Genomic DNA, 24,348 nt, shown 5'->3' with positions numbered 1-24,348 from the left:
TTTAGACAGACCTTCAACTCTTATTTGTGAAACGGTAATAAAAGAAATAAAATACTTTTAAAAAGCTGATGGTGCACAAGCTTTTCTAGTGACTAAACTGGTGCAGTTGCAGGGTATTACTACTGGATTGAGTGTAAAACAGTCTTTCTGAAATAATCTGTTTGTATTTATGTGGGGTGGAGATCTGTGATGACTTACCTTGTTCTGCACAGGCTGAGTCTTTGTCCTTTTTTTTTTTTAATCTAGGACTTGACAATAGTTAATCCAACTAAACAGGTTGGATGTTAGGAGCTCTCACAGGCTGGGACCAGTGTGATAGAGGCCCAAGGTGCCCCCAGAAGGTCCAAGAACTGCAGCTGTAGCTGATCTAAAGAGAATACATGGAAGTCAGACTTTCTGCCTACGAGATTGTGTCATGCTTGGCTGTGTGTATGTTTTACTTCACTCACTTTCTTTAGGGCAGTTACTAGCAGTAATTTATGATGTTGATGGAGTCAGCATTGCCATGAAATGGAGGAGGAACAACGGCAGGTCTGTGGCATTCAGGAGGGTGTGCTGGTTGGTGTGTGACTGCATCAGTTCAAGCTCTGACAGTAAGAGTTGCTAAAAGGTTGGACAGCACAGAGGCTTTTGTACGGCACAGCCAGATTTGAGAGGGTGTGATGTTCAAGCTCCATGCATGGTGCACTATTAAATGAATTTCTTGTTGCCAGGAATGCATTACGTAATAATACCAGCCTGTTAGCCATGTACTTTGCCGATGTATAAATGAGGTGTTTTTGTAATGTTACTAGCATTTGTAGCAAGCCAGTACTTAGAATTTTTGTAAGGTTTTTAGCTTGCTTTTGTAAGGGATCTTTGATACAGCTTTAGTGTCTGTTAGTGAAAGGAAAAGTATTGAGAGGAGAGGTGGCCAGGATCTGGCTGGCTGCTGTAGGGAGTGCAGTGGCACCATGGTGGCTGGGGAGAGGGGCTTGTGCCTGGTAGTGCCCGTGTCCTGTAGCAGTAGGTGACCAGGTTGTGCAGCCACTTCATCTGTTTCTTATCCACACCTGACCTGGTTGTGTGTCTCTTTCGGAGCTCTTTTAACGGGAAACTGGTGCAAAGAACACAGCACAGTCATTTTTAGGTAATTTTTCTTTGTGTAGATGTGGTTTAAACCCAGCCAGCAGCTAAGTACCACACAACTACCCGCTACTCCCCACTCCCAGTGGGATGGGGAGGAGAACTGGGAAAAGGTAAACCCCATGGGTTGAGATAAGAACAGTTTAATACTTGAAACAAAGTAAAAATAATAAAGACAACAATGATAATTGTAATGAAGTGGAGAGGGAGAGAGAGGAATAAAATCCGAGGGGAAAAAAACCCCCAAGTGATGCACAATACAATTGCTCACCACCCGCTGATCGATGCCCAGCGAGTCCCTGAGCAGTGGTCAGCAGCCCCCTGCCAACTCCCCCCAGTTCCTGTACTGAGCACGATGTAAACATCGGTGTTATCAATGTTATTCTCATACTAAATCCAAAACACGGCATTGTACCAGCTACTCTGAAGAAAATTAATTCAATCCCAGCAGTAACCAGGACAGTAGAGTGTCTGTATGTGCACTTGCTACTTAAGCATAACCAAGCGTGATTAGTTGAATTGTGAAAAATTAATACCTGTCACGTCTGGTACTGGTAGAACAGTGAAAATTTGCAGTCGCAACAGCCTTCCAAGTGTGGATCTGGTTAGCAGTGGTATAGAGCTCTCAAAGTCCTAACCTCCTGCCTGTTTTGTGTTCTGCCACTTGCTTTCTATGTGATTCTAGGAAAATACTTAATTCCTGTTTACCTTAATCCCTTCAGTTCCTGAATGGTGATGATCATGTTGATTCAGCTTTTTAAGGTATTTTTAGTTCCTGTCACTTGATGGTGCTAACCAATGCACCAATGACACTGGAATTTAGATGACCAGATCTTGGTGATAATGACTAGAGATTTTTGTTGTTGATGTAAAAGTTAAGGTGTTCAGGAGTCAAGTAGGCATAGTGTGTAGATATGCTGGTTCTTAGGCCTTTCCCATAGCTTCCAGGCTTGCTGTCCTCTTCAGTATAACATCATCAGTCATGCCAGGGAGACAAGTAGATATGCAAAATGCTGTTAACCTTTCCTTTTTCCTATTTTCAGAGACCTGAAACCATCAGCACCTTGTCCCTTTTGCTGATTAAGATATTTTTAGAAATGTTTAGCTCTCCTTGGAATAAATAGCTAAATCACCTGATGATTCATAATTTTCTTACATTTTTGAAATACAGATAAATGTTAAACCAGGCTAATGAATCTTTATTCTGCGTTTCTCTCTGTTACTGACAGAACACCAAGAAAAATAGTCTTGAACAACAGTAACGGGCTTCTTTTGTATGTTTTATGTAACAGATGGCAACAGTTTGTTTGACTCAATGGCTGGTGGAATGCGTCTGATTGTTAGCTGCATTTCCTCCTTCCTCATCCTCTCTCTGCTGCTCTTCATGGTCCACCGGCTACGTCAGAGGCGGAGAGAGCGCATAGAGTCTTTGATTGGAGCAAATTGTAAGTAGCCTGTGTCTAATGCATCTTGATCTAAGTAGTGTACGTGCTTCAGAATAAAGAGAGCAGAAGAAATACAAATCTGTGGAAAATATCAGCATAAGTCTGGTTATAGGTTCTAGTCAGTACTACACCCAAACGTAGCTCTGTGCTGGCTGCTTGGAGCTGGTCATGGTTTGTGAAAGTTTTGGTTCTCTGAACCACTCCACATTCAAAGAGAACACTTGTATGTCAACACTTTTACCTTGTGCCTCATGCTCCTTACTGACAGGTTGATGTATGTAAAGGTGAGAAATGTCACAGTCTTGCTTGACTGTGCCTGTGCGTGTGTCTTGGTAGGTTCTTCAGACTTGACCTTTTTTAGCCAATAATGGAAAAATATGTTTTGTTTGTATGTGGTACAAATCTGAAATATATTCTATGTGTGAATGATCCCCTTAGCTTGAAGAGGTTAGGATCAAATGTAGATGTGATGCAGGGCAAACAGGCTGGGAGCAGGAGGCCCTGGCTATCGTTGTGTAACCACAGTGAGCTTACTTGTGTAGGTTATGTAGACTTTTTTAGGTCTTCAGGAGACGTGAGTTCCTTGGGTGTGAAAAGTGGAGACAGGTGTTGAGATCTGCCTTAAACTGAAGAAGAGGAAAGCATGGGCTAAAGTCACTTTTTTTTCTTCTCTTGAAATAGTGCACCATTTTAACTTGGGCCGCAGGATGCCTGGTTTTGATTATGGTCCTGATGGTTTTGGAACTGGCCTTACTCCACTGCATCTTTCAGATGATGGGGAAGGTGGGGCATTTCACTTCCATGATCCACCTCCGCCCTATACTGCTTACAAGTATCCAGATATTCAACATCCAGATGACCCACCTCCTCCTTATGAGGCTTCTGTCAATCCAGACAGCATCCTTTGTTCCACTCCAGGTATGCAGGCAACAATTTCTCCTTTCTTCCTCTCTTTCTTTTTGGCTAGATGGTAGGTTGTTGAGTTTTCTTAAACTATAATCATGTGTTTCAGTGATTGTGATAGGAAAATATTTCACAATAAAATCTCCTATTTCTGCACATGGAAAAGTCTTTTGTTAAAATATACCATTAAGCTTGGTTTTTCTCAAAGGTTCTTTGGATCGCCTAAATTACAAATGGAATCCACGCTGCAAGCACTTTAACTCGTATCTTACCTGTTTTCAAGCCTTACCTTGGATGGGTTGCCTGGTTGCTTAGTTTCCACTACGCTGGTACCTTTTCTGGTCTTTTGGAGATAGGTCTGTAGAGATTGGTATTAAAAAGTAGAACAAATGTCAAGTACAGGAGATTTAGAATAAAATACATCAAGCTGCTTCTCTCCTCCCCACTTCTCCCACCCACACCCCCCAAAAATTGACCAAAAATATCACTTTCTAATGATTCACCCAGTGCTCTTCAGTTTTGCAGCTGTGATAGTCACATACTGTAGAAATCATTCCAATTTGGGATTTTGTAGCAGCATATCTCACAAGATAAGTGAGCCTGATTAGTGCAAGTATCTTATTTATATATTGAAGTTTTATTTTTGCTACATAGTTTTCTTTTGCAGTGTCATCTCTTTGTGCATTAATGCAAAACCAGGAAAAACTTGGAGCTTCCAGAAACACAGATAGTAAATCTATTTAGGAATGTGAAATGATGATGCTTCACGTTCTGATGCTGCTTGTTTTTTGTACTTTGCAGATGGAGTTCTTTCGCAGACTGTGCAAAGCAGTCCTCCATCACTAGGAAACTGTGACGTATCCCCACAGCTTACAGAGGGATCGCTTCCTCCCTCAGTTGGTCCTTCTCCAGTGGAGCTGGAAGACTCTGCTGACAGCAGCACCTTTCTTGTCCCTCCTGACACACCGCTAAATGAAAACACACCGGCAGAAACTCTTACGGGCAGCCGTCACAGCCACTGTTCTCTCAATACCATTGTATAAAGGAGTAAAAAGCTGATCACCAGAGTTCTAGCAACTGTTTGCACAGACAAACACTAATCCGTGGTTTGAACTTCAGAAGGAATCTCCACTTTGTTTTTTGAACACTGCTTTTTATGTTCTAGATTAGGATTGTGCCTCTCGATTTTTGGCTGTCGTTATTCATTCACTAATTGGTTTGTCCTGTAAATATGGATTGTATAACTGCTCTTTTTTTTCCATTGGCTATGGAAAAGAGTGCAGAGAATTCCTTTGACTTCTAAGGAGGTAAAAAGTATGGGTAGGGTGTTTTGTTTTGGGTTTTTTTCTTAACCTGAGAGGAAACAAAATTATACCAGAAGAAAGCTGCTTGGATTTGGCTGGATCCACTGGACCCAGGGAACAGACAATGGAAAAGGAGGGTGGGGGGCAGTCACCTTCCAATTGCTTTCTCTCACTTCAGTGCTGAACTTGGAAAAGGCAGAGAAGACGGAACTGCAGGGGAAGGGACTGGGGCCTGTTTTATGGAATGGGAACACTTGAGGAGCTAAAACACATGTCGCCAAGTAAGAGTTACACGGTGTGAAACGTGTGTGTTTTGATCTGCCTTGCTGTTTCAGAACACCTTAGGGAGTGACGGATGAATGATCCACACAATATGTGACAAGTGGGTAGTAAGAAAACTAGGATTTGCAATTACAGTTATTTGTTGGTAGCTGCAAAATCTCATCGGGTAAACTTTTGGCCCATAAAGAAAACTGGGTATGTGTAACACTTGTGTCCCTTTGGTAGAATCCTCATATGTTTTAGGTAGTACTTTAGGGAGGAGATGGGGAGCAATTAACTTTGATGTAGTCTGACTTCACTAAATGAAGCCCCTGTTTGTTATAATCCCGTAAGGAAGATTAAGGTATTTTCTTTGTAGTTTAACTCCGTTCGTTAAGTTTAGCGAACAGTTGCACAAGATTGGCCTGGATAAAAGACCATTGTTCTTGCTTTACTTATTGCATGCTATATTTAGCATGTAAGTGTGTTCCCTCCATTTCACTTCTTTACAGTTCTGCAAATGCCATTTAAAAACAGTGATCAACACACAGTATACGTGCTGTTTAATTCTAATCGGACACTTGTTCCTCATCAGAGTCCCATAAATGGCCAACCCTATTGTAGGGATTTCCCCTGTGCCCCTCAATTTATCCAGGTCCCAGGAGGGGGGGTTATAATGAGGTTGGTGTACTTAAGTGAATAAAGCAGTTTCCTTCAGTCTGATATGTCATCTTAAATTTCCCCCTCAGACTGAACTCTGTAAGTTAATTTGCAGATGGCAAAAAGTTTACTTCACTCCCTCACTAAACCCGAAGTCAGGTACTGTTGGTTTTATGAGTGCAAAATAATCTTTACAGGTGATTTTAAGTTTGGATTTCAGTGTACAAATAATTTATCCTTTCCCCCCATCTTCCTTCTGCCTCTGCTTCTCCTTGACTTACTGTAGCAGTCAGCAGATGAGATGGATTATAAGGAATTTGTAAAGAATGCCCCTTGTGAGTGTTCTTCTGTTACCTTATGAAAGGTGCGAGCCTAGAGGGACAGGAAGAAAACACTGCATGGCGGGGGTGGGTATGTGATCTATTTTTCTAGTAATGATGAGAAATCAGACTTGTATGACAAATCCTAACCCACTGTTGTGGTTTCCCGGTGCAGCTGACTCTTTCCCCATTGAATATGCTGCTACTTTCTATTCTGTGTCTTGCCCATAGGCTTATACTGTACTTGGGGATTGGTCTGGACAATTCAGCTCCTTTTGCACAGAAAACTGTGAGGTTTGTTATTGAGGTCGTATCTGGTGTCGTGACATTCAGGCACTTGCAAACGATCTTGAATCCCTCGGAGAGCATGAATCACAGTTCTGGGGTGTGCTGCTGGCACATGAGTGGGAGAAAGCATGTTAGGAAGCCTCTCCGCCTGGAGCCGTACCACCACCCGCAGCCTGCTCTCTGGTGTGACTGGCTCCAACAGCAGTGGTACGAAATGAGAGGAGCAACTCTTCACCATGTGGGATCTTTTAGCGTCTCCTCCTCTGAGTTCAAGTCCTGGTCTAACGAAGTGGATGGATAGCAGTAGTCAGAACCATGCGTACAAATGATCGAGCATTTCTGAAGTATGAAAATAAAGCGGGTTTTGTGCATTTTTGAGCACATTCATACGTTTTATACATTGTATGTACTGATTTTTCTTTAGTTTTATAGGTACGAATGTGTGTGTGCGCGTGTGTGTGTTTCTGGGTGGCGAGATATATATATGTATACATACTGTAGATGGTAACCTTTGTGCTGCATCCAGCTGGATGAAGCTAAGCACTGGGATGTAAACTAGGCTCTTAGGGTTAATACTTCGCTCAAGCTGGCTACACTCTGTTGTAGGACAGGCTGTGATAGTGTACACTTAAGTAGGATGCAAAGTCTATGCTACTACAATCTGTTCCTGAAAAATATTTTGTTAGCAGTGCAAAATAGAAAATTTGCAATTTCTTTTGAAGCCAGATGGAATATTTGTTCTTTGTAGTATCCTAGCGCAATAACAAAAGGCCTTTTGGCTTGGTTTAGTCTCTGAAGCTGTGTTTTCTGGCTGAGGTGAACAGATACCTTACCTCACACTTCTCCTAACACTGCGGGAATCTGTTCAATGGGGTTTTTTTATTTTCCTTTTGGTTCTGTAGTGAATTTTATTTGAAAATAAGCTCTGTTACAACTGGCAACTTCATGGTGGCTCCTGGTTGTAGCTATTCCAAATGGAGGCTTCTTTGTAGAAGCTTCAGTGTGATATTTCCCCCATTGCTTCTGAGCCTTTTCCACTTGTGTATTGGCACAGAGGCTGCTATTTTCTCTCCTTTTTTTCCCCGTCCTCCTTCCTCTTAACTGTAAACAAGGGAAATTTTGCCTTGAACAGAGCAGCTCACTCAGTACAGCTCATTTACCTCTCGGTGAGCTTCTAATTTGGCAATAAAATTGTCTTTCTTTTTTCCCTTTTTAATGTAGCTTTTTCACATTGAGTACTCTCTCTTGAAGTAAGATCCTTTGTAGCAGAAAACATCACAACTACTCAGACTTCCGGACCAACTGGGGAAGAGTTAAGTTTTCTTGACAGCGGTTGACTCCTCAGCAAACCTTCCTTGCCCTTGGCAAGGTGACTGGTAAGCAGTTTGTCCTGAGCACCAATTACAGAGAGTTGATGCTTGCCCAAGGAAGACCTTTCTGTTTTGAATGCCATTAGATTGATGAGATCTTTGGAGTTACTTTGTGCATTGATTCCCAGCCCCCCCGCTGTTCGCTTCTCTGGATGTTTTTCTTAACTACTGATGCATCCCAAATGTCCCTCCAGACTCAGCGAGGGAGGTGGCATTACCACATCATTCCCAGCAGCATGAGTGAGCAGCGAGTGCATTCCTCTTGGGATGTCCTTAACCACAGTTGTGAAGTTGCAGCGCTCGCTTGTGTGCTGGGCTTGCACCTCCCGTTGCGGCCACAGACAAAACCACTCTTCAGATTCCCCATCCTTACAGTGTGCTGTGGTGCCATATTGAGGTCTCGGCTGTTCCTTCAAGAACAGCCCTAGATACTCGCTTCTGTTGTTGTTACCGGTGATACCCGTACAGTCTCACAGCAGCCTCTAATTTTTTTATGAGATGAGTTGTAGAGTGTTGTAATGTTAGAGGGACGGTGGGTTTCATTCTGTGCTAGAAAATCAAAACTGTCATTCATATGTACAAAAATATTGTCTGCGTAGTGTTCAGTTGTGTCTAGTTTTGAGCCTCAGATTATTTCTTTACCCATTCATGGCAGGACACTGATCTAGAAGAAGAATGAAGTGGGTGGAAATTTTTTTCTGAAGGCTTAATCTTACAGTCAGCGGGTGCTCTGCCTCCAGAGGTGTCGTGGGGTGATGGCCAGTTCATGCATCTCAAGCTTCACTTGGGAAGAAAATCTTTTTGTGACCAGTAATTATTACCGTTCTTATCCCATCTAATGTTAAATGAATTTGAAGCTGTTTTTAAAGATGGTTTTATCTTTCAGATGTGGCTTTTCAGTGGCAAAGCACAGACAATGTTGCCTCATGCAATCCATAACATGTGTCTCTTCTTTTTTCAGTTGCTGAAACTTCTTTTTTCTTCCTAGCTAAGGAACATGCAATATACAGAAATTTCTTTTAAGTTTTCCTTGCAAGTTGGGAGCTGGACCCTAAAATTAGAGCAGATGAGTGTAGAGGAGGCGAATCAAAGTTCATACATTTGCTTCTGATGTTCCCAGGTTCCAAATGAAATAGGCGTTTCTTTGGAATAGATGCTTTCAGTGATAAAGATGTGCTTCCCCTAACAACAGTCTGCATTACCTGCCTGCTACGGTACGACATAGCTTTAATTTTCCAGTATTGTGCACCTTGAATGTTGAGTGGGTTGGAGTTGATGCCAGCAGAGATGCTGCGTGCTCGGGCTACGTGTGTAGCTGTGCTGCACCGTACCCTGACTGCTGGGCTTGGAGGATGCCTGGGAGGCTGCGAGAGAGAATGAGACACTGCTTTTTACCTTCTCCTGGAAAATAATTTTAGCCAACACTGCATTTGCAGGCTTCTCCTTTGTAGTTGGTTTGTGACTGGACTTAACTGTGGCAGTGTATAAAAGATTTTGATATTCTGTGAAATACCATGTAGAATTTAAATTTGATACTATAATAATTCAGTCCCTGTGACACTGTTCAGGATTTTTTTTTTGTTTGTTGTTTTAACATCTTTCTTTGGGGTTGGCACTAATCTTTCTTTTTTTCTCAAGATGCTGTGAGAAACATTTCATCCAAATGCCAAATAAATTGTGTTCTGTAAGAGAAATGGCCTGTTCCAGTGTCTCCTGATTTCTGCATCAATGTGATTCCTCAGTGTTGTGAAGGAAGGTCCTGTTAAATCACAGTTCTGAGCTGTGATCTTGCAAAAAGATCAATAAATGCATTTAACTTCAAGCAGGGAGGCTGCTGGAGTCCCTCTGTGTACAAATTCCAGTGGAATTTATCTGTATTAGTGTAACTTTAAGAAAGTTGGTTTTATACCCAAAAAGTTGAAGTGCAGCCTGTTCCTGCTGTGCTCCCCAAACCTGTGGGAAGATGCTGAGCCCCAGGCAGGAGGGTCAGGTGGTTGTGCTGGATGGGAGGGGGTGGTCCAGACCCCCAGCTCCCGGTGTGGGGCAGCAGGCTACTGGCAATGAACAGTCGGTGGCTGCTGTGAAATCAGAGGGGGGACAGTGTTGGCACTGAGCCATGCTGCCTCTGGGTGCCCAGCAGGCACTGGGGAGGCTGGTGGAGAGGCCTGATGCAAGGTCCCACTGTCCTTCCCTCTTCAGCTATTCCAAAATTTGAGCTCCAAACTTTACATTGGATTTCTGGAGGAAGGTTTTGGGTACCTCCACCCTTTCCTTCATCGTGTGTTACACCTCCTGTGTGGTAGGGGGGCTGGCGGGAGGGTGCTGGGGTGACGGTGCTGGGGTGGCAGGAGGAGCTTTGGTTGGTGGTGTGTTCTGGGTGTGCAGGGGCTTTCCCATCTGGCGCCAGCCCCAGCTGACCTGCGGGGCGATGCACTGCACGTGGCATTTCTGCTTGGACCAGCCCGGGCTGCCGTACATCACAGGCAGGGAGGCGAGCTGGGGTGTGTGGTGGAGGGGGGGCTCTCCTGCCCCTGTCCCCTCCGCCGAGCTGCGAGGTGGTGCTGCCTCTCCAGAGAGAGCCTGTAACACTCAATTATTTAACAAAGCTGGCTGATAGCGGGGAATACCCTCCTGAAAGAGCTTGCTGGATAAATCAGCCTCTTCAAACGGCTGTGCAGGCTTGTGGCTGGAGCTGGCAGGCTGGTGGCGTACGGGTGGCATGATAGCAGGTCTGAGGCGAACGGTCGCATCTCTTCTGTCCAGGCGAGGTGTGTTCGGCGGTGCTGCTGGGTGTTTGCTGTGGAAGTCACCTCTTGAGTGGTACGTACTTCGAGTGATGTGACTGGAGACTCCAAACGTTGGTGTGGGCGGTGTGCTGGCTGGAGGGCCTTTTGCAGTGGGTAAAGCTGTGCTGCTGGCACCTACCTGCCCCTGGAGCCGGCTGGGCAGTGGGTGCGGGGCTGCGGAGCCCCTGTGTCCTTGCCCCTGGCCTGCAGACAGCCCTGTGCATGGCCTGCAGTAGGAGTGCTGCAATCAAGCGCTGCAATCGCATTTTCCAGAGCCAAGCAGAGTCAAATCCACTTTACCTGGGGGAATTATCTGAAAAATTAACAACTGATCTCCTGGTCCCAGCCTGCCGTGAGAGGGGCTGGGTGTGGGTGCAGGGGAAGAGTGGCAGCTCCATTCTGCACGGGCCAGACCTGGCCCCGGTGTCGCCTGCCCACGCTCCAGGCTGGGAGCTCAGGTCCTGGAAACGTTCACTCATTTCTTGATGAGTTGCCGGGCTCACAGTGTTCGTTGCGAGTGCTGCGGCACAAGTCCCCGCAGCATGGCTGGGTTGTCCCTGTGCCCCGCTCGTGGCCGCAGGATGCGTTCATCGCTGAAAGCCGTCCAGCGTGCAGTGTCATCGTCACCACGGGTGCCGCAGAGGGCTCCGCTCTCCCTTTCCTGTGCCCGCAGAGGGCAGCTGTCGCCGCAGCTGCCTCCGTCACTGCTGGACCCGAACCAGTGCAGCCCCTAGGACCCAGCACCTCACCTCCGCCGTGGGCTGGGAGATGCCGAGATGCCGGTTCAGCCGAGGGCGATGGGATGCAGCCCACTCTTCGCTGCTGGTCTTGGGGGGACAAATGCCTCTCTATAGCAGCTGCCTGAGGCTGTGAGCACTCGGAGGGGCTCAGTCTGGCAGGGACCGCGTGGGGCTCTGCTGGTGCTGCAAGACCCTGTGCAGATACAACTTGCCTTTCCTTCCTGCCCTGTTGTTGCCTGGGGTCGGGGGTGATGCTGCAGCCAGGAGTGCCTGGAGCACAGCCAGCGCTCTCGGGGCTCACCACTGCTCCCCAGGGACATGGGGGGGGGGGGGGCGGGGGGGGGCAGGGCAGCGGCTGTCAGCATTGACATTTGGATGCTGTGGCAGGGGCATTGCTGGTCAGCCTTCAGCTGTAAGCTTTTACCAGCTTAAAATGCATTTTCCTGGGAGGGTAATTGGTACCCATGCTTAGTGCGGCATGTCCAGGGCGCTCAGCCCCTGAGAGGATGCCAGGGACGTGGGGACACAGGTTGGACGCGTGTAGGGGCCACGTGCTGGCAATGACCCCGGGGGGTGCCAGGCTGTGGGGGGGAGATGTCACAGACCCCAGCAGTGGTGGGGGCATGGGATGAATGAAGGGGCTGTGCAGTGGCGTGTGGCCAGTGCACATTTGCCAGCCACAGTGCTTGCTTTGTGCCGGCACCGGCAGTGGGCTTCTGCTGTGCTCCCTGCTCTGCTCCCGGCTTTCTGCCTGGGCTAGCAGCAGTTTATTATGGAGATCAAAGATCTTCATGGAAAATCAGAAGTGGCTGGAGTATTTATTGCCAGTGAACTTCACTGCCCCACTGCACTTGCTTCTCTGGATGCCTACAACCCTTTGTGGACCTATCCCTGGGTGATGCGAACCACACTCTGGCAGCTCAAGCCTTTGTCTTGTCACTGTCCCCGTCAACCCAGGACACTGGCCAGGCTCCCAGGTGGCAGCGCGGGATTTACCTCCAGGAGTTGTTCTTGGCACCTCCACTGCGTGCTGGTACAGCGCTTGCTGACGGTGCACGTGGTGGGGGTTCCCAGCAGGGTGGCACCATGCCCACGACTGATCGATGGCTGCAGCTTAAGTAACTATTTTTATTTTTCAGCGGTATTTTTTCCCCTGCTATGGCTCTTGCCCTTTGTGCTGTGACTACGTGCATCTGCAGGGATTCACCCACCTCCCGGCTCTATGGCAGTAGGATGATGGATGTGGTCTCTCCCTAGGAGGACAGCACAGAGCTGTAGGATCGGCTGTGAGCTCACCACCACCACCGCGGCAAGTACAGAGCAGCTCTTTTAAGGTTTGATCTGGTTCCTATAGAAACTGGAGGTTGCTCCTGCCTGGTGCCTGTGCCAGCAGCCAGTGGTGCACCCCAGGGAGCAGGGCAGCTGGGGATGGGAGGGAGCAGGGTACGGCACAGCACCTCAGTGCTGCCGCTGCCTTTCCCTGTGCCTTGTAGCCCCCTCTGCTTCCTTGCTCCACTCCTGCCCCGTGGCTGGGCCATGCTGAGCCCCATCATGGCTCTCCACTCCCCTCCAGCCACACAGGGTGGTTGTGGGTCCCTCGGCTGGATGTGCTTCTCCTTGTCCTGGCAGAGCCCTTAGTAGGACAAGGGACTCGCTTCCGTCACATGCTGGGTTGTATGCTGCAGTATGGTGCCGCTGGCGTTCCCAGCCATGCGGTCTCTGTGGTGACACCTCTGCTCTTGCCCTCCTTGCCAAAATCACCACTGGAGAAGCCTGAGAACTTTAAAAGAACGTCCTGGTGGGCACCTCCATCCTGGGCAATGCTCTGGGGGCGAATAACCCAGGGATGGTGGGTCCATCAGCTCCTGAGCCCCAAGGGTCTGCTGTTTCCCCCCCACTGCCTGGCACTATGGGCTGTCCTGTTGCGGGCAGATGGTGGGGGTGCTTGTGCCACTTGGTGGGCTTACGTCTCCAAGGGAGGTCTTGGTTCCCCCCTGGGTGCTGGAGCAGCTCTTCTCCTCCCCTGCAGCAGGCTGCGGACTCGGTGAGACCCTCCGCCTCACCTGCCTGCCCTTTACGGATTGCTCCGGAAGGATGATCGCAGCCCTCTGCAAACTACCTCATCCCCGGAGCAGGGGCCAAGCATCAACCATGGCACAAATCCAGAGCAGCCTGGGGGAGCCCTGCACTGCTGCCCTCCTCTGTGCCCCGCACCCGTGCCCAAACACATGGCTCCGTGCTGCCCAGGCACCTGCCTGGGGCTGGCTCTGCCCAGCAGGGGGACGAAGATGCTGTGAAGAGACCCCACCGAGCACATGTCCCACCGGGTGTGTTGTCCCCTCGTAGCATGTGGCAGCCAAGCAGCTCCACTGAGCCGGAGCCCGTTGCTGGCCAAGCTGGCAGCGGGAGGCTTCTTCCCACTGCCCTTGTGCTGCTGCCGGGTTTGCTCATCCTGGCAGGCATCGCTCCCGGCCAGGGCCCAGTGCCGGCAAGAGGAGCTGCGGGCTGGGCCCTGTGGCCTCCTTTCACTGCTGCCTGAAGATGGCAAGAGATATTTTAGGAGAACGTGACAACACTCTGCTCCTGTGTTTTCACCCCCTTCCCACCTGCCCACTGTGAGAGCTCAGCTCCGCTGGCAAGGCTCTGGCTCCCGTGGAACCTGCCAGGATGGGTGCAATGGGGCCAGCATGCACTGCTTCTTTGTTGAGGAGCTGAATACCTGGACCCACCAGCATGGGGTGCCTGCACCAGGCTCTTGTGATGCCCAGGTGGGTGCTGAGCTCCTGCCCCAGTGCTGCCCACCTGCCTGGGCCAGCTGGAGGGGAAAGGGCTGAATCCTATCCCACCAGTGTGCTGCTCCTTGGTGACTCAGGGGATCCCCTATAGCATGGCTGTGGAGACCACCTGTGCCCTGCGGATGGGGTGCTGTGGGTGCCTGCTGGGCTTTGCCCAGGGAGGGGCTTCTGTTGGCAGGGATGAGCTGGATTCGGCCCGTGGTCCCCATGGCACTGCCTGCCCCTCATCAGGTCCCCAACGGGAGCGTGGGGGATGGCAGGACCCGCTGCTGGCTGGGGGGTTGCCAAAGCTGGGGGTGGGGGTAAGGCTGTCCCATGGCATGTGCCTGCAAGGAGTGGGGAGGGGATGGGGCAGAGCTGGTGCCCCCAGCCCCTTCTGACTACTGACAGCCTCCCTGGGGCCCATCTGTGGCCCCACAGCACCGTGCACGGGGGCAGGATGGGGCACAGCGAGGATGCTGCTGAGCCCCCGCTTCGGGAACGGAGAGCAGGATGGCACAGGGGGGCCACCCCCTCACCCCTCCACGGGGAGTGGGCCCGTGCTGCACCCGGGGGCATTTCCAGCCCCCCCCTCCCCTGCCTTGTCCCTGCCGCCTGCCCTTGGGCTGGCATCCCGGGCAGGGGCCTGGCACAGCACAGAGGGGCTGGCTGGGGGCCGGGCCGCTCCCCCGCTCCCTCCTAGCAGCCGAGGAGTTAAAAACTCAGCCCTTGTGATGAATATTTAACAGCAGTGCACAGGCTGGAGCGGAGGATTTCTGCGGGCTGCCGGGCGCTGCCAGCGCTGCCTCCCGCCCAGCCCCGCCGCCGGCCCGGGCGCACTGCGGAGGACGGGGCGTCGCGGCGGGGCCGCTGCCCACCGGTGCCTGTCCCTGCCGCCAGCATGGGGACACAGGGGCTGGGGATAACTTTTCTGACTTTGCCTCTCGTCGTGCGAGCAGCCGCGGGAGGTGAGATGCGCCGCCTTCCCGCCCTCCTCCCGGGGCACCTGGGGTGGCCGGAGGGGACACGGCGGGTCCCCACGGTGGGAGAGGACCGGGGTCGGGGGCTGCGGGGCTGTGGTCGCCTGTGCCAGCCCTGGTTATCCCCTCCCCTTTCCCCCGTGCTGGGGGGTGACGTGGGGCCGGGGTGCTGGGGGCAGCTGCACCAGCAGGGCTGGAGGTAGGGACTGGGGCACCTGGCCTGGCCCAGGAGCCGTCCCCTGCCCTCGTCCCCTGCCCTCCCGCCATCCTCCTCCCCACTAGTGGATGTCCCTTCTGTGCCACCAGGCTTGGGGAGGTCCCAGCCCACCCTGGGCTATCTGACTTGGCAGGAGGTGTCCAGGCCAGCCAGGGTCCCCTTGGGGCATTTGGGTCTTGGGCTTCGGCTCATCTGCCCCACAGCCCTGCACCACTGGGAACCACTAAGGAAGATGAAAGCTCTGAGCAAACTGGGGCTGCTCTCCTGGGGCTGAGGCACTGGGGTGCTCACCTGCGTTTGGGTCAGGCTGGTGGCAGCAAGCGCTACCCTGGCTCCTGGCAGAAGATGCTCGAGGTCGGGTGAGGGCTGGTGGATGTGGCTCTGGGGGTCTCCCAGGAACTCGGCTTCCCCTTGGACAGGAAGGAAAGCCCGAGGTCCCTGCCCTGGGGACCCTCTGAGTCCTGCACCATCCCAGCTCTCCTCTGGGGCTGGTGTCTCCTGTACCGCTGTAGTAAGGATTTGGATGCGGTGCTGCAGGCTGGGGCCACGAGCAGCACAGGTGGAGGCAGGCAGGGCTGCCTTTGTCCCGCTGGTCCGAGCGGCTGCGGCTGGCATGAGAACATGGCTTGGCTCGCCTGCAGCCGGCCCACTGGCACAGTCCCTTGGTCATCAGCAGAGACTACTCATGTAGGCTGGCCCCAAGCAGCTCCGGGTTTCTCTGTACCTCCTGCCAGGAGCAGGACAGGGAGCTGAGCAGGGAAGGGCTGTGCTTCCTGGCTCCCATTGCAGAGCTGATGGCCCTGGGTGGATGTGCAGACAGCAGGAGCCAGGTTCTGGCTTCCTCAGCATCCCACCAGCATCTCCTCAGCATTCCCTGCGTCTGCTGCTCCAGCACCCAGCATCGAGTGCATGGTTGCTGTGGCCACCTCGAGTGGGGGAAGCAGTGCTGGTGGGAGTTCGGTAGCCCTGAGTGACGGGGTAAGCCATCGTCCCTGAAGCATGGGCACAGGCCTGCCCACCGCCATCCCCTGCCTGCTACAGCCCCCCGCAACCGCATTCTGCTGCCAGTCCACCCACGGGAGCCACGGAAAGCACCAGGGGAGGGCTGCGGCAGCCCCCCACTCAGCTCCCTGCTCACCCAGGGCTGCTGGGGGGTGGGCAAGGCATCTGGTGTGGGACGAGGGGCTGCCTCGGCTCCCCAGGGTGGGTAAGGGGGGGATGGCCTCACAGCAGCTGGGGAAGGAGCCCCGCAAGCAGCGAGGTTTGGCCGCCTTGGAGAGGATTGGAGTGATGCTGAGGGAGGTTTCCCTGTGGAGCGGCCGGGGGAGGCAGGGAGAGTGTGAAAACACCAGCGCCAAGAATAACCAGGATGAAAACGAGTGCCAGCAGGACCCCCAGCTGCAATGAGGAGTGTCCCCATTGTTGGGGGGCTGGGCACGGCTGCAGGTGGGTTTGGGGAGTGGGTGCTTGGCTCCGTTGCCTGCCCTGAGCTCTCCTCTCTCCCGCAGGGCAGTGGTGTTATGACTCGCAGGACCCCAAATGCGGTGAGTGGTGCCACGTGCGGGATGGGGTGTGCTGGGGCTGTGCAGGGCTCAGGCCCCCACGTCTCCCCACAGCCTGGCTGTGGGCACCCTGAGCAGCATCAGTGAGGCTGCAGTCAGGAGCATGGCTTGGAAAAGGGCAAATTCCCCCATATCACACCAAGGTAGGTGGTTAGAGGAGCTCCACTTCCAGGCGTGCTGGTGCAGAGACTGGAGACAGGTGCCTGAGCCCCTTGGAGCAGCTTGGCCCCGGTCTCCCACCCCAGCCAGGTCTGGGTGCTCCTGGGGCAGCCTTCTCCCTTTCACCTGAAGCGAATTAAATCCTGGATTTAAAATATGGATTAGCAACCCCAGCAAGGCGCAGGCATCGAGGGGCCTGGGGGCACAGGGGCCCGGCTCGAGGACGGACGGCTCCATTTGGGCAGGTGGTAAGCCCTGCCTGCCAGTGCTGGGGAAGGGAAGCATGGCTGGGGGCACTTTGTCTCAAAGCATGCAAATAGCTTGTAAAAGGTTAATTAAGGATCAACGAGCATTTAATCAGCTGTTACAGCCCAACTGTTTTATAGGTCTTGGGTTTACATGCCCCGTGCCCAGCTGCCGTGGCATATCGGCCGTGGCCGGTGCATGTAAATCGCTGGGCTCCACTTATCCCTGCTGGACCAGCACTTGGTGTTACCAGCGATTTAATGTCACCAGGCCGGCGGCGAGGGCAGGTTTTGGCAGGGAAGCAGGGCCGGTGGGAAGCAGCTCGGGCAGCATGGAGCCGGCCATGTGCCCACACCAGGGCCACGGGGAGCGGTCCCTTAATGAAGGCACAGGGTAATTTGTGGTGCCACCCAGCAGCACCATGCTGGGGAGCTGGGGAGGCAGCAGCATGGCCAGGCTGTGGATCCCAGGGTTTCCAGGCAAAAAGCTGCCTGGACTAACAAGAAAAGAAGGGAAGGAGACAGGGCTTAAGCCTGGGGGGCAGGAGGTGGGAGTGAGCATGGGTCTGGGGTTTTGTCTGACCAAAAGGAAGGTAGGTAAGTGTGACAGCTGAGCAGGGGACAGCTCCCCCAGAGCCTGGTTGTACCCAAAGGCTGCCCCGCCACAGCGTGTGCTGGAGCAGAGCCTGTGGTGCCTGGGGAGAAATGCCCTGAGCTCCCCCAGGACCGGGGGTGCCCTGGGTGAACAGGGCTGGTGACATCGGGGGAGCTCCCGTTCCCTGGGTGGAACTGCAGCCCAGCCGCTGGCAGTGCCCACTGCTGATGCTGACACCCCAGGCAGCCCGGGCTGCCCCTGGGCCACCAGGGGAAGGAGCAGGGTGTCACGGCAGCCATACCAGGGGCTGTGGTGTGGGGGGGCAGGGACTGGTGCGGCCCCACAGCTGGCTTTTCTTGCAGGGACAGTCAGAAGGGGCTGGGAGAAAATCCTGCCCTTCACTAGCGGCAGTCTGGAGGGATGGACGATGCTGCCAGGCTAAATATAGTCCCCGGCCCCGTGAGGAAATCCTGCTGAATTATGGATGAGGCTGCAATAAGCCCCCACTCATCAATAGGGAGGAAGGTTGGCCGGGCAGGAGGGTGGCTTCCATGGGATGCAAGCAAGCACATTGAGGCTGGCTGGGCCAGCCTCGGCCCTGTGTCCCCCCTGGGGTAGCAGTGGCTGGGTGGCTGCCCACGGTGCCCCTGCTCCTCCTCTGCAGGCCCCAGCCACTGGAAGGAGCTGAAAGCCACGTGTGGCGGTGACAAGCAGTCCCCCGTGAACATCGACAGGCGCCGGCTGCAGCGGGACGGTGGCCTTGGGGACATCCTTTTTGAGGGCTACGACCAGGCTCCCCCGGGCAAGTGGAGGCTGGCAAACGATGGGCACACAGGTGCGTGCTGCAGGTGGGCACCCTCCCCTGCCCCGGCTCCTTGGGCACCATCCCAGCCAGGGCTCAGCTCCACCACCGCTTTGTGTTAGCACGGGGATGAAGCCTGGGGAGAATGAGCCCAGGTGTGCCAGGGCTGTCCCGCATCCAAACTCTCAGCCTTACCCTGTCCTGCTTCCCTCGCAGTGATGCTGAGCCTGGTGAGTGAGTCGGCCTCTGAGCACATCGCCATCAGCGGCGGGGGCCTCCCCGGCAGGTACCGTGCCCTGCAGCTCCACTTCCACTGGGGCAGCCCAGCCGGGAATGGCTCTGAGCACACCCTCGACGGACGCCAGCTCCCCATGGAGGTAGGCGAGAAAAAGCACCCATTGCCCTGTATTGCCCTGTCTGGGTGGCCCCTGAGTCCTTGGTGTGATAGGACAGCATGCTGCTGCTGCGTCCCGAGGGTGCCATGCAGTGGGGTGCCAGGGCTCTGCGGTGTGGCACTGTCGAGTCTGGCTGTGCTCGCCATCACTGCAGCCTTGTGCTGGTGCTGGGGTACAAGCAGCCGCTGCGCAGGGCACCTGAGTGGTTAAAAAGCAGCTGATGTGAGACTCAAGGTCTTTCTTTATCGTGTGTGGGCTAAGCTGCCTTGTTGGAGGCCCTCAGCGGCGTTTGGAGGGCTCTGCACCCTGCTGGGACCGCACGCTGAGTCAGTGAATGCAAGCAAGAGTGCAGGAGCATGCTGTGCCAAGCGCACTGGGATCCTTCTGGGTGAAAAAGGCTCTGTGCCTCTAAAATATTAATTGTCTGCCAGAGGAGAGCAAAATTTATGTATTGTGGCTGGCAGGCTCCCCGGGACTGCTGGTCCACTTTCTGCACCCCCTTCAAAGGATGCTTGCTTCATGGGGGTGCTTTGATCCTCCGAGCAGCCTCTCTGCAGGAGCGCCCATGGGACCTGGGACTGGGAGGGCTTTTCTGGGGGGTGGTTGGCTCAGCATCTGGCCGCCCCAGGCTGGCCAGGTTGATCTGTGGGCGAGTGCCCCGCTGCCAGGGGTCAGCTGGGGGTGGTTGCCCACACTTGGCCCCTCCGTGCTTTCCCCAGCTGCACATTGTCCACATCAATGTCAAGTACCGGACGCTGGCAGAGGCCAAGGGTCATCCCAACGGGCTGGCTGTCCTCGGCTTCTTCTTCCAGGTGGGTTTGTGGGGACTCACACTGCTGGTGGGTTGGGGGGGGGGGGGGGCGCCCCAGGATCAGGCTGCTTGCAGTGCGGCTTGGGGAGCATTGCACAGCTGCCCCGAGGGAGCGAGGGTGGGCGGGAGGGCTGGGTGAAGGCCAGGAGGTGCTGCGGAACCTCAGTGGCAAAAGGTGCCATGATCCCCCACCAGCTTCGCTCAAGGGGGTGCTGACTGGGAGCTCTTTCCTGCTGCCCCTCTGCGGCGATGTGGGGCTGGGGATGGCTCTGCCTGCGGATGCTCAGTGGTGCAGGATGACCCAGCTCTGCCCTGCCCGGGCTCTGCCCTGCCCCAGCTGCTTGCTTCCCCCTCTGCAGGTCTCCGAAACCCCTAACACCAACTACAACACCATTGTGGCAGGGCTGAGGAATGTCTCCCATGCTGGTGAGTCCCCTCCTCGTCAGGGCAGGGGTGGAACGGGGAGAGACCCCAGTGTGGGAGGGCAGGGGTGTGCCCCAGTGGGTTGGGTAGGGAGGGACCTGCTAGACCGTGGGGCTATCTGGCTGAAGGGAAACCGCTGAGGGTGGCCCTGCTGTCCCTGCTACATCCCCGGCACGGGGTGGGCTGAGTGCTCACATCTTGCCCTGCAGGGGACTCTGTGGATTTGGCCTCCACCTTCCGCCTGAGCACCCTGCTGCCGCATGCCGGCTGGCTCTCCAGGTACTACCGCTACCAGGGCTCCCTCACCACCCCTGACTGCAGCGAGGTCGTCGTCTGGACTGTCTTTGAGGAGCCAGTGGAGATCGGCCGGGAGCAGGTACTGGCATGCACAGCCCCGTGTCCAAAAGGCCGGACTCCCCGGGTGGCCCATCTACTTGCCCTTCCTGACCCCTAAGCAGCACAGGGAAAGTCATTTCTGTAATAACGCTCCTGGCAACCAATTAGTTTTATGGGGGTTAAGTAATGAGGCCATGGCCACATGCCAGCAAGGAGAAATCCCATCCACAGAGCTCTCCTGCCCAGCCTAAGTATTCAGAAGGTGAAATGGGAGTGAACCCATTGGAGCTTGGAAGATGCTCCAAGGAGGTGGGTGGGTGCCTGGATGGATGAAGTTCTCCTCTGCTGCCCAGGCATCTTAGTAGACGAGTCCTTGAGGCAGTCATGGACCAGCCACTTTGTAAGTGCTCAGCACAGGCACTGAAACACAATTGACTCCTTTAAAACTCAAGACCCCGTCCCTGTAAGGACCTGCCTCATGTACTTACCCTACGGGTCTGGTTTCAGGAAAGCAGCGAGGGGTGGTGGGAGGACTTGTGCCGGTGTGGGGCCACGCCATGGGTCGTGCACCATCGGCAGTGGGGTAGCATGAGAGGGGACTCACAAGCAGGGAGGGGCTCAGGGTGCCCAGCAAAGTGCCTGCCCACCCTGCCTCTCCCCCTGCACAGCTGCGGGCGTTCGTCAGCACCCTCCACTTCCCGGCCACCGGCTCCACGCTCCTAAAAATGACCAACAACTTCCGCCCGCCGCAGCCCCTCCGCAGCAGGAAGGTTTTCGCCTCCAGGGCGGCCACGGCCAGTGGCGGGTCCCCACATGGGGGCCACCACCACCTCCTGTCCCCCCTGCTCCTCCTGGGCCTGCTTGGCCCCTTCTCATCAACTCTGTAGGGTCTAACCCAGCCTTTCAATGGTCTCCGCATGAGCATCGCCCTGCTGCAATGGTGACAGGGAGGTGCTGCATCTCTTTCATGGGTGAATGGGAAAAAAACATAACAAAAAAGCATGTCAGGACCTTGGCTGGTGAAGATTTTGCAAACCTGGATCTTTGCAAGCCTGGAGCTGCCCTGCAATGTCCCTCTACCCGGGCGGTGGCAGCCGCTGGGAGAAGGATGGTCTAGGGGCTGGAATAAAGCCGAGGTTCTTGCCAGCGGCTGTGGGTTGCTGCCTCTTTGGCTCTGTGTCCCTTCAATGTGGCTGGGGCAGGGTACTTGGCACGGGGGTGCAGGGTTAGTGGGGAGGGACCTGGGGGACCGTGTCTGGGTGGCACTTGGGGATACTGGCCCCATGCATGGCCATGCAGGCAGGCATGAGGCTTCCCCTCTCCTTCTGGTGCAACAGATTCCCAGGGCCAAATCCTGACCCTGCAAGTGGCTCAGGGTCCTTGCAGTCCCTGTGCTTGCAGACACTGCCCTGCTGCTTTCCCCAGGGTTGGGGCTGGCTGTTGTAGGGACGGGGCTGTCCCCGGGGCCACAGCACTACTCAGTGCTCTGGGGCAGGTCGCAGGGAACCGATGGCTTTTTCCATGGAGCTAATTTTACTCTGGCAGAAATAGCTGCAGCTGCTGGCACTGCTCCTGTGCTGCCTGCTGAGGTGGGGGCAGAGTCAGGGCCCAGACGAATGGGATGGTTCATAATTAATGTGCTGAAGCTCCAGGCGTGTTCCTGTCTTCTCCTGAATTATGGGTGTTAGAGCACAGGTTGCTATATGGGAGCAGAGTGAGGCAGGTTGAGGTTTTCATCATTTCTGGGGAGAAACCGCTGCTCCAGCCCCTCCCCCTGCCAACCTGCCCAAGGGGTGGCTGCAGCACCCATGGGTGCAGAGGCCTGAGCATCCTCCTGGCACAAGGCTTGGGTTCCCTCTGAAGCCCACAGGGGGGAAGGGGCATCTTCAGCGGGTGAAGGGGCCCAGCTGAAGGCCCCATGGTCCCTGTGAGGGAGTGCTTGCAGGCCCCTGCAGGTGCCAGGGCTCTATAAAGCCACCCCAGAGCTCAGGTTTGGGGTCTCAGAGCAGCCGCCCTGCTATGGGGAGGGGACAGCAGAGCTACTGCTCCTGCCTGGGGGTGCCAGGTGCCATGGGGCCTGCAGCGCACACGGGATGCCGAGCAGGGGATGCTGCGTGGGGATGCCGAGCGCGGGATGCTGTGTGGGGCTGGCGAGCGCGGGATGCTGTGTGGGGCTGGCGAGCGCGGGATGCTGTGTGGGGCTGGCGAGCGCGGGATGCTGTGTGGGGATGCCGAGCGCGGGATGCTGTGTGGGGATGCCGAGCGCGGGATGCTGCGTGGGGATGCCGAGCGCGGGATGCTGTGTGGGGCTGGCGAGCGCGGGATGCTGTGTGGGGCTGGCGAGCGTGGGATGCTGTGTGGGGATGCCGGGTGCGGGATGCTGTGCAGGGATGCCGAGCGCGGGACGCCACATGCAGCCGCAGCCCCCTGCCACCAGCGCGGTGGTGGCCATCGCCCAGCTTGGTAATTCCCGCCCGGCTCCAGCTTGTGCCGGCTGGCGGCAGCAGCCCGCTCAGGGCCCTGCGCTCACCTTCCCCCCCGGACCGTGTGAATCAAGGGGGCTCAGCCCCGGCACCGCCGGCAGCGTGCGGCCACGCTCGCCCCGTGTGCCCCCCGGCAGCCCGGGCTGCCGCCGCCTCAGGGGCTGAGCCCGGCCCCTTGCCCACGGCCGTGTCCCCCCGCAGCCCCGGCCGTGTCCCCCCGCAGCCCCGGCCGCGCCCAGGAGCCGGGACCCCCGCTCCGCTCCGCCTCACCGCCAGCGGGGCAGGGCCGCACGGGGCCGCCAGGGGGCGCGCGCCTCCCGCCGCCGGCACCCGTGTGTCCCGGGCCGCTGCACGCCGTGGCCTCGTGCTCCCTGTCACCTTGTGTCGTCGGGCCCCTGTCCCCTGTGTCTTGTGCTCCCTGTCACCTCATGTCCTCGGGCCCCTATCCTCTGTGTCCTCATGCTCCCCGTCCCTTGGGTCCTTGGGACTTTGTCCCCCCGTCTATACTCATGTTCCCTGTGCCCCCATGTCCTCGTGTTCCCTGTCCCGCTGTGTTCTTGAGCCCTGCTCTCCCATGTCCTCATGCCTTCTATCCCCCCTGTCCTCAGGCCCTACACGCTGAGTCCTCAGTCCCCTGTCCCCTGTGTCCTCATGCTCCCCATCAGTATGTGTTCCCTTGTTCTCTGTGCCCCCATGTCCTCAGGCCCCTGTTAACCTGTGTCCTCATGTTCCCAGTGCCCCCATGCTCCCTGTGTCCCCCCTCTCCACTGTCTTCTGTTTCTCCCCATGTCCCACTGTGCCCCCTGTGTCCCACTGTGTCCTGTACCCCTCATCCCCCCATGTTCCCCCTGTGTCCTCCATGCTGCCCGTGCCCCATGTCCCTCTATGTCACACTGTTCCCCCTGTTCCCCAGTCCCCTCATGCCCCCTGCCCCACTGCACAGCCCAGCACCAGCCCCTCATGCCCAGAGGCTACAGGGCAGCTGCCCCACAGGTGTGCCCGGGTCCAGCCCAGGGTGGTCACAGGCCCCGCTGACAAGAGCAGCAGGTTCAGCTGCAGAGCGTGGCAGGACCTGGTCAGCCCTGGTGACCCCCAAATGGCTGCAGCCCCCCAGACTGCTCCAGTGCCAGGCCAGGATGTGAGGAGCACCAGGGCAGTAGGGTCAGATGTTTCTTGCCCAGGAGGTCCATTGAGGGCACAAGGCTGTGGCTCTCCAAGGGCATCAGAGGGCTGAACCCTGGGAGCAGACACCCCTGTGCTCAGGGTCCCCATCCCCTGGAAGACCCATCCTGGACGGCCACAGTACCCCTGGCAGAGGACGGCAGTGGCACCAGGCAGGGCCTGGCAGCTGAGGCTGTCTGGGC

The 24,348-nt window shown here is 55.1% G+C and overlaps 2 protein-coding genes across 4 annotated transcripts in view; both read left to right on the top strand.

Moving 5' to 3' along the window:
• The window catches only part of DGCR2 (DiGeorge syndrome critical region gene 2), a 51,096-nt gene extending 41,726 nt beyond the window's left edge, over positions 1-9,370 (top strand). Inside the window, exons 8-10 of the mRNA XM_056335864.1 lie at positions 2,418-2,570; positions 3,252-3,488; positions 4,275-9,370. Coding sequence (XP_056191839.1) covers positions 2,418-2,570; positions 3,252-3,488; positions 4,275-4,516 — 632 coding nt within the window. The 3' untranslated portion in view covers positions 4,517-9,370. The remainder of the gene's footprint in view (positions 1-2,417; positions 2,571-3,251; positions 3,489-4,274) is intronic.
• Positions 9,371-10,170: 800 nt separating this feature from the next.
• Positions 10,171-21,667, top strand: LOC130143695 (carbonic anhydrase 15-like). Of its 3 annotated transcripts, XM_056326541.1 has the most exons (10): positions 10,171-10,496; positions 12,342-12,536; positions 13,232-13,970; positions 16,682-16,878; positions 18,399-18,569; positions 18,753-18,913; positions 19,651-19,743; positions 20,102-20,168; positions 20,375-20,541; positions 21,170-21,667. In XM_056326541.1, the coding sequence occupies exons 4-10, from the start codon at positions 16,839-16,841 to the stop codon at positions 21,386-21,388; spliced, it is 918 nt and encodes a 305-aa protein (XP_056182516.1). In that variant the 5' UTR covers positions 10,171-10,496; positions 12,342-12,536; positions 13,232-13,970; positions 16,682-16,838; the 3' UTR covers positions 21,389-21,667. The 3 variants fall into 3 exon arrangements, with proteins under 3 accessions (XP_056182516.1, XP_056182515.1, XP_056182517.1); XM_056326540.1 differs by lacking the exons at positions 10,171-10,496; positions 12,342-12,536; positions 13,232-13,970 and adding an exon at positions 14,746-14,944 and having other exon boundaries at positions 16,682-16,717; XM_056326542.1 differs by lacking the exons at positions 10,171-10,496; positions 12,342-12,536; positions 13,232-13,970 and adding an exon at positions 14,903-14,944.
• Positions 21,668-24,348: the final 2,681 nt, after the last annotated feature.

The sequence above is a fragment of the Falco biarmicus genome, chromosome 1 (genome assembly GCF_023638135.1).
Source record: "Falco biarmicus isolate bFalBia1 chromosome 1, bFalBia1.pri, whole genome shotgun sequence".
NCBI classification, from domain to species: domain Eukaryota; kingdom Metazoa; phylum Chordata; class Aves; order Falconiformes; family Falconidae; genus Falco; species Falco biarmicus.
The sequence above is the reverse complement of the archived record's forward strand: the minus strand, read 5'-3'. Positions and strand labels throughout refer to the sequence as shown.

Bases quoted from the DNA above. Each gene is read 5' to 3' on its own strand.
- LOC130143695 (XM_056326540.1), top strand. From the start codon at position 14,878: ATGGGGACACAGGGGCTGGGGATAACTTTTCTGACTTTGCCTCTCGTC. The intron at 19,744-20,101 runs GTGGGTTTGTGG...CCCCCTCTGCAG, and splicing joins TCCTCGGCTTCTTCTTCCAG to GTCTCCGAAACCCCTAACAC. The intron at 20,542-21,169 runs GTACTGGCATGC...CCCCCTGCACAG, and splicing joins TGGAGATCGGCCGGGAGCAG to CTGCGGGCGTTCGTCAGCAC.